The sequence below is a fragment of the Gavialis gangeticus genome, unplaced genomic scaffold, assembly GCF_001723915.1.
Source record: "Gavialis gangeticus isolate Ggan-Ray unplaced genomic scaffold, GavGan_comp1, whole genome shotgun sequence".
Lineage (NCBI taxonomy): Eukaryota > Metazoa > Chordata > Crocodylia > Gavialidae > Gavialis > Gavialis gangeticus.
In genome coordinates, this window is record NW_017729031.1 from 95,881,303 (window position 1) to 95,890,706 (window position 9,404).

Consider the following 9,404-nt stretch of genomic DNA (forward strand, 5'->3'; position numbering starts at 1 on the left):
GACCCACTTGCTTTTGTTCTTTTTTAAATTCACAACTTAGTGTTTTTTATAACACTGTAAAACCAAAAGAAAACTCAGCCTTATCACGTAACTAAATCCCCCAGAGTTTTAGGTTGAATTAGGCCAGCAGAGCAGCACATGTATGTGAGGGCAAATGCTGACAATATGGGCAAAATCGCTCAGAAGTTTCCCACCAGACTTGGTGACACAGTCATAGGCTGGATGTGATTCAACTGGTTGGTTTATTTTCCCCATGGGTGTAGTCTATTTATTGCCTTTGCTAGCAAGTCAGCCTTTTTGTATGTCTGATGATACTTCAATATAGTGTGAATAACAGATAGGGTGAAGCACACAGTAGGTGGGAGGAGGTGGGTGTGGGGTGGGGAAATGGGGTAAGAGAAAGAGGTTTGGGACATGAATAACCTTTGCAAGTGTCTTTCCATCTCTTTAGCTGCTTATAGCAGATGAAATTTTGATAGTGATTTGTGCAGATAATGATTTAACCCAGAGCTTTATTCTTTCCACAGTGGGTAAGCCTCACAAGTGTAACTACTGTGGCCGGAGCTATAAGCAACGCAGTTCATTGGAGGAGCACAAGGAACGCTGCCACAACTATCTGCAGAATGTCAGTATGGAGGCTGCTGGGCAGGTCATGAGTCACCATGGTGGGTGGAAATGATGCTTAGGAATCTCTAGTGCTTTGGAGTATCTTTTCCACTTGTTTCCTTTATATATACATATTAATTATTTTAGCTTTAAATTAACCACCTTCTTTCTGGTGCAGATATCTACAAGAAAGGGAAAAAAATCTTCCATGAAATCCTAATCCCTTTGAAGTTAGCAGCAAAGCTCCATTAACTTCAGTGGGGCCAGAATTTTTCGGGTTTTTTTGGATAAGCATGCATGTGTAATAATAACTTTTTTGGGTGTATTTTATGCTTGATATATATGCTTAATGTGGGTATAATAGATATGTGTGCATGTATAAATATATGTGTATATGATCTTAAAAATAAAATTCAGCCAGGAAAAACTATGAAAAATTGACTAGGCTAGGCAGAAAAAAACTTTTCTATTTCTGCCTTTTATCATAATGACTGATCATTATGAAAACATTAACAATTAATAACATTCACAGTAACAGTGTTATACTCTACAGGAATTTGCATAATTGTTCAAGATTGAATGTGATGTATATACGTGCATACATACATGTGGTATATTTATCATGTGTAAGATATATGTATGTATTTTTATATAATAGTCACGACTGCTGTAAATAGTACATTGAAAAAGAGTATTGATGCTTTTCATGTGGAATAAAGGGATTTGCAAAAGAGGATATTAAATGCCAGGAATTTCAAATTATATTTTATTTAAAAATCTACTGTACCTAAAATAAATAAATACATAAAAAAAAATTAAAAACAATTATGCTACTGAACTGCAAAAAGCATGATATATCAAGTCATAGGAATATAATTTTCTCTCCAGTTATAAATATTAAAATTTTCAAAATGCCAAATCATAAGACAGTATTAATTTAAATTTTTATAAATCAATTTCTGTTATTTTTAAATTGTAATGAAACATTTTTATTTTTCAAATTATTTTGTTTATCTTTTTCAGTTTTGCTTATAAGAAACATCAAAAGTGACAATTTTTCCTTTTTCTTTAATCATACCATGCGCCTTACCAAATGTTTAAAAAGAGATCTTGCGGAAAAATGAAAGAAATAGAAAAAGAAGAAACAACTTTTTTTTCTTTCTTGTTGGTAATATGCAACTTTCTATTGGTCAGCTTTGTCATACAATATAGTTTTTAAAATTACTTAAGTTTCTGTGGAATAATTTTCAAAAATATCAAATGAGAAGCTAAAACAAAAAGATACTGAATATAAAATAATTGATTTTAGTAGACAGAGGAAGGATTCATGAATGACTGAGTCTTCCCCTTGAAACAGATTGACACAGTCACAATAAGGGGGTAAAAGTCCATCTGTGAGAAATGGATTAATTCAAAGAACCCCCACACATTTGCTTCTCTCCCTTATTGTGACGTGAAAAATATTTTTGAGGGTTAATATTGGTATCGTTTGATTGCATTGCCATTTCAGATATGCATTTGGATAGCTCAGTAGCACACTAGATTTTTTTGCTGCATCGTTTCATAACTATTTATTTACTAAGAGCTTTCAGGGAATTACTAATTGAGACTACATAAAGTCTATTTCTTAGAATGGCAGCTTATATTATCAATGGACCGTCGCATACTTACATAGGTGTAAACCATAGTAATAGGACATCTTCCTATCATCTTCAAACCACTGTGCAGGGTTGGCTTGGGATTTACTGAAAAAATCTGTAGGCAGATTCTTTGGGGCAGTGCCAAAATTAATTCAGCAAAATGGAAATGGTGTTGTGAAAATGTTGGGGTGGGGATTTTTTTGGTCTTAACCAGTATCTCACTGTAAGCACCCAGCTGGTTGTACTCAGTCCCATGCAATCTTGCCAGTGATTAAGGTTTTTGTTTTTTTTTTTTTTCAAGAGTGAATTATTCTAACAAGCTGGGGGCAGCCCCTGGAGTGTTGTTTATGCGTTCTGCTCAATTTGGTCCATTTATAGCACATTACAAACATTTACTCATGCATTCTCACAACAGCCCTGTGAGGCCCACAAGTACAATTATCTCTGTTTTACAGATAGATCACCTGACAAAAGCCCCAAAGGGAGTTCATGTCAAAGCATGGGTTAAAGGGCAGAAATTTTTCACACCCAGTTCCTCCATGATCCATTCTAGAGCTGCCTCATCTTGTGGTTGTAGACCATAGTGCTTGCTCAGCAAAGCAATTTGCTCATTTGCAAAGGCTACTTGCAGAAAGAGGGTTGTGATTGTCTTAATGCCATCAGTACTATTCTTAGTGACACTTGCCCTTCTCATTGACAAGTGGTCAGGGAATTTCAAGTTTAATAAGTTTAATGGGTCATAGCCATAGGTGGATATGAGAGCCACCCACACTGGATGCCAATAGTGGTAATCATAAATAATTTTTAATGTTCAGGAGAAATTGGAAACAGGGTGCACTGAAAAGAAAGAGAAGCACTTAAAATAAATGCATCAGGAATACTTTCAATTTAAGACTAGTCCAGCCTTGGGCTCCGTACACCCTAAAAGCTGACTCTGTGTAGTATAAGCAGCATATTTATGATTTTATTCCTATGTATTTGTGGTTTAAATGCTTATCCCAATGAACATTTTCCACCAGAGATCTATGAACTTATTTTCCTACCATTCCTTAATATCAGTATTGCAAGCTGAAAAAAAGACATAGGCAAAAGGTGGCTTTGTAACTGGAGCAAGGCTGATTTTATACCAGCTGGGGATTTGACCCTATGTCAGCTGTCTGTCCTCAGAGACACAGTCACTTTGGTTATGCACATTTCTTGGTTACTTAAATTATGCAGAAAATCTTATTAAACGGGCATGATTAATACAGTTGAAAATAGTAAGCACCAACAAGTGTTCTGAGTCCAATCTTTTGTTATCCAGTCTGATGCTTTGTGGATGGAGAATGGAACACTGGAAACTCAGAGGCCCAGCGAAAGACTGGGCTGAGGCTGGGCTAACAAGAGCTTTTAGTGTTACTTTTAAAATCCTCTATGGAAGTTATCAGAGGTAACCAAGCATCTTTGCTTAGGCTCCAATCCAGGAAAGCAGCTAAACTTTTGCTTAAGTTCATCCATAATCAGAAAGATGCTTTTAAGCATGTGCTATATAATGCATGCATGCATTAATTATAAAACAGAGGTACTTTTCTAAATATGGGCCTCAGTTGTGAGCACATGATAACTTTTTGTTTGCCTATTATATAGGATTAGTATTGTTTAGTTAATTTGTAGAGTTGGTTTTCTTTTAACTTTGAATTACATTGACTGAAGTCAGGGCTGTCCAGTTGGTGACCTGTGGGCCATATGTGGCCCATGAGCAGTTAACGTGCAGCCCCAGCCCTCCCTTCCCCCATCTCTTGTCCAGACATCATTCCCCCTATCACTCTGGCTGCTGCTACAGCCAGGTTCTCTGGGCTCCTTCTTTTGCTTCTTGCTCTTACCCCGGGGGACAGGATGGTACAATCCATGGTGCTGGGGGAGCTGAGGTGAGCACCATGTACACTGTTGGGGATAGGAGTGACCATACAGTAGGGGGCATCTGACCACATACGCTGAGATGCGTCTCCATGCTGATGGCTTTCACTTGTGCATCTCTGGGGAACACGGCCCTCACCCACTTAGAAGCTGGACATCCCTGACTTAAGCTATTGACTGATTTTTCTTAAAATCATAACAAAAGCAAAAGATGACTTGTGTTATATCATCATGCAGGAGATGGGTTTCTGATTACCCACCTGTCAGATTTTCTTAAGGTATGTGCTGTATGTTTTGAAGTTGTCAGGGCAGGGGGTGAAAAAAGGTCTTGCTTTGACTTTTTGAATACAAGATGTTTAGCTAAGGTTTTAAAGTTTCCATACAGGCATCATCTAACCAATCTAATCTTGATTTGTATGTGGTTTAACATATGTAGATTCCCTCTCCCCCCTGAAATCTGCATAATAAAATGTGTTATGGTAACTTAGCTTCACAATAATATAAATATTGAAATGAGACGCACATGATAATGTCTCTGTTTGGAACTCTACTGCATTGGCAAAAGTCTCTTGCCCTAATACAGTGGTGATCAACGTTTTTGGCAGGCATGTGCCACAAGTTAATCCTTGCCAACTCCCTGAGTGTTGTTCTCTCTCTACCCATCAGGGGCATACTGGATAGAATTTGCTGGAATGGTGGCTTGGGGGAGAGGGGCTCAGCTCAAGGCCCTGAATTTGGCTGTAGGGCCCCAGGGGAATGGTTAACCTGGCTGTTGGTGGTGACCCCTCACACTTCTCACTCCTGCCTCCATTCTAGCACCTAGGGCTTGCGTGCCACACACACTAACTGTCCGTGCCATTGCCATGAGTTGCTTACCTCCGCCCCAGTTTAATGGAGAGTGGCCTTGTTGCTAAATTAGCATATTGAGTTGAGCCCTGATGCTGAATATAGGGCAATGTTATTTTAATATCAGTTTCAAATATGTGAAAGAATATGGTCAATTGATAGTGATATTCCACATTGTAGTCAAAATTAAATCCTTATTTATGTAAGACACTGCTAGTTGCCCTGTGCCTTTAAAAAATTTCCCCTTTAAGTTTTCAGTAAATGAGTAAGCCTAACAAGCTATCCAAATAGTCTTCCTTATTCTAGCCTGCATATATTATCCCTGGCCTCTTAGCCTGCTCTGGATATTAATTAGGTCATTTGCGTAGCACACATCATGTTTCTTAAAACACTAGGTTTCATTTTGTATTTATGCTTTTTCTCTTCCATTTATTTTCACTGGTGCCAGCAGGATACACTTGTAAATGAGAAACCATTGTGTTTCTCAGTGGGAGTATCCTGTAGAAATAAAAGAGCAGCAGAGTAAATCATTTTATAGCATATGCTGTTTTCTAAGACTCAAAGCAGCTTTCTGTAGAAGCAGAGGCACAAAGGGAATCAGATGAATAAATTGTCATGTTTTCCTGCTTTGAATATCTGAATTGGGAACTTCACCTGAACAGATATTTTGTTTTGTAATTGCCTATTATTTGTTCTTCTTTACTAGAAGGCAAAGACTAGACTTCTATTTTTCATGTGTACCGTGCTAGCAAATAGCCATATGTTTAATAACTGGGGAGTCATTATTTTGTTTTAAAACACTGATATCTGTAGCATACCAGTATAGACTTTAGCTAAATCATGTTTCTCCTTTACATATGTATGCATTTATGTAGCAACATAGCAGCACTTCTTAACACTTCTGTACAGTTTGGATCCTGTTTCTACTTGTTGCAGAATGGGAATCCTCTGCCTGACAAGAGTGGCAGCTGCTCAGTAGCCCACTGTTTAGGATGCTTGTCCAGGTTCTAGGCCCAAAAGGGGTTTAAACCTGTATCTTTGCTCCAAGCACAGTGCTCTTACAACTAAGCTGTGGGTTAGACAACAGAGCATTTGCCAGCATTCCTCTTGAAGCGGCCCACTGTACCTTGTATTTTGTATTCATTGGCTACCATGGATAAATAGCATTAATATGTTAATGTCCATCACACTGAGGACAGGGGTATAGCCTAATACTTATGGCCATTTCCCATCTCATAGAATCAGACTCATGGAAAATTAGGGTTAGAAGAGACCTCAGGAGGTCATCTAATCCAGCCCCCTGCTCAAAGCATGGTGATTCCCAACTATATCATCCCAGCCAGGGCTCTGTCAAGCTGGGCCTTAAAAACCTGCAAGGATGCAGATTCTACCACTTCTCACTGAGCCATTCTCCTTCAAGCTTGCTTTTTTCCTCCTGGTCACACATATCTTCTGTCTTTTGGAGGGAGCAGGCTGGAGAGTGTTCTGGATAAAACAGACAAAAAGTGGTGGGAACAGTTTCTGTCCTATTCAAGGCCAGAACCCAAGCCCCCTTCCTATCACAGTAGTAGCCATTTTACTGAATCCCCCACCCTCTGCCATGTTCTTCTCCTTCTGTCTCCATATATCTTTACTCCTGGGTGCCCAATCAGCCAACTTCAAGAGGAAGGCTGAAAAGAACTTTTGGCATTGATTATTAGCCTCTGGAGTGGTGGCTAGAATACTTTACAGAAATGCAAATTCAAATCTGGATTCCCTACTCCTTGGACAGATGCCTGTGCATGTGTGTTGGGTTGCGGGGGGGGAAGGGGGGGCAGAGTGGCTTCTCCTCTGTGTTGTGGTTTTTCTATGACCAAAGTTTTGGGATTTATTCAGTATTATGCATGTGCCTGGGCAATTCTATTCCACCTATGTGGTCAGAGTGCAGCCCACCAAGTATGCACAGAAGGAAACCATTAGGAAAGTATAGTTACACAGAATCCCATACTTTGCCTAAGTGTCAAAAACTGTAATTATGTAGATGCATAAATGCCACATAAGTGCATGGGAATGAAATAAGATTTACATTTTAGGTTCCAGTCCCACTCACCTATATTTGGCAGAGCTCCCATTGTCTTGAGTGTGAATTTTGCCTACAGAACAAGAGCATGGAATGGGCCTCCAGGTCATATGAGTTTAAAGCAGTCATTTGCTGTGCCATTCCAGAAACCTGTTTGGCCAAAAATTCCAGAAACCTGCCAAAAAAAAATTCTTAACTATAAATCTTAGAGCTACTATTGCCAAGGTAGCACAGTGATACAGACAGTTGAACCTGCTCAAAAAAATGCTACTTTCTGGGGATGAATTAGGGACATTTAAACTATATTTATTAGAATCAGTGCTATGGAACAGTTGAAACAACTTGAATCACTTTTTGTCAGATACAAATTCCTCTAGCTCTTGTGAAACCTACTGTAATACATCTGAATGATTCAGAAACTCCTGAGCCAGATCCTCAACTGGTGATAATCAGTTTCTAGTAGGTGAACAGTAGTGAGTTTTGTCAGCTAGGCACATTGGGCACTTACAGACATGCAGGGAGCAGACTCGATTAATCAAATCTGCTGAAGCACGTAAATTGACATGCTCTGGCAGCCTCTCACGTCGTGTATTTCAGTGATGCAGCACGTCTCCACACTGAGAAAATGGTGGCGGTGCACTTTGAAGTAAAACATGCTTGATGTGCTTTAGTTCAAAACACACTGCCACCATTTTCTCAGTGCAGGTATGCACTGCATCACTGATACACATGACGTGCAGGCGCTTTTAATTAGTGTGGCTTGCTAATTAAAAGTACCTGGCACACTGTCAGGAGCACGTGTAAAAATGCCCATGCAGTTTATGTTAGCGGGTAGACTGTGTTAGCTTGTAGTCAATGGAATTCACATGCGTTTGGCTCCTGTTCCTACTTTCTAGCTGATATAATCAGGGTAGACAGGAGGTAGAGTATGAAATAAGGAAAAGAAGGAGGTACAATGAATTTTCTTTATTGCTACAAGAGAAAATACATAAGTATTCTTTAATATTCCTTTTTCATTGAAGTAGTTCTTGCAGCTATCACAAGGGACGTTGTCTGCTAATCTCAAATGGCGGAGAGATGTCCATAAGGCAATTTTGATGTGCCTTTGGTGTTTAAGACCTTAAAAAATATTTGTGAACCCCTGTTTTATGTCATTGATCTAAACAGGGAAATTCCATGAGATGTTAATCCTATATTCTGAAGGCAGTTTACGTAGAAAATCAGCAATCTCACGTGCATTTAGAAAGTCCATCTTTTGAGACGCCTCTTAATTCTGGGAGTCTCTATTTTGGATGTAGAACATGAAGCCTGAATTTCTGTTGCCCTGAACTTTATTTTAATCACTGATACAAGAGCAAATGGTAATATAAATTGGTACCAGGTCAAAAGTGTAGCATTTCACACTCCCTTTGCTTTTGTGTCAATTGACAATACCAGGTGTAGGGCAATCCAGAATCTAACCTATATAATGATTTTTTTAAGTGCTGTGAATCCAGAGACCCCTCAGATAAACATAATTTGGAGTTACATGTGCTCAAAATATTTGAAAATGAGGCCTTAACTAAGAATTTAAATTGGCACCCACAAACAGAGACTTGGAATTGGAGGCTGTTTTTGATAACATGGCTCTAACTGCTTGAACGTTGTTTCAGTGTTGATTGAGTTCCTTCACCTTGTATACTGGTATTTTTACTCTCAGCCATTTGCAACAGGCCTCAAAAATGGTTAGCACCATATATTAAGTGTAGACAGACTTGTCTGACATAACTTTTTGGTTTTATATAGTACCTCCTATGGAAGATTGTAAGGAACAAGAGCCTGTGATGGACAACAATATTTCTCTGGTGCCTTTTGAGAGACCTGCTGTTATAGAGAAGCTGACAAGCAACATGGGAAAGCGTAAAAGCTCCACCCCACAGAAGTTTGTGGGTAAGCTTGAGATACGCATTTTTATTATTTTTAGCATGTAGGTATAGGTTATGTTAATTCATAAGTACAGTCCAAAGATCAAAGGGGAAAATTAGACTCTGAGAATTGGGAGTGATGGGGAAAAAATTAGAAATGATTAAATCAAAGCAGAAAACAACATGAAAGTTACTGAGTTAGACTACTGTCAACCCCAAGCATTCAAATAATTTGACATTGGCTTAGTAATCATGATATTTTATTATGTGTTTTTTGTTGCTATCTGGAGTTTGAGGTTCTGGGCATTTGGGTCACATTTTTAGGGTTCCCCCCCCCATCTTCTGGGCCAGATGCTTACTTTTTTGTTATAAAAGCTGAAATTCTGGTGTAATCATGTGACTGCAGATCTATGAGCTTTTTTTTTTTTTTTTTTTTTTTTTTTTTTTTTTTTT

The 9,404-nt window shown here is 38.6% G+C and overlaps 1 protein-coding gene across 1 annotated transcript in view; it reads left to right on the forward strand.

The window, feature by feature from the left end:
• Window positions 1-534: 534 nt before the first annotated feature.
• Window positions 535-9,404, forward strand: part of IKZF2 (IKAROS family zinc finger 2) — a 19,737-nt gene continuing 10,867 nt past the window's right edge. Inside the window, exons 1-2 of the mRNA XM_019523401.1 lie at window positions 535-665; window positions 8,833-8,976. Of these exons, the coding sequence (XP_019378946.1) occupies window positions 632-665; window positions 8,833-8,976 (178 nt within the window). The 5' untranslated portion in view covers window positions 535-631. The remainder of the gene's footprint in view (window positions 666-8,832; window positions 8,977-9,404) is intronic.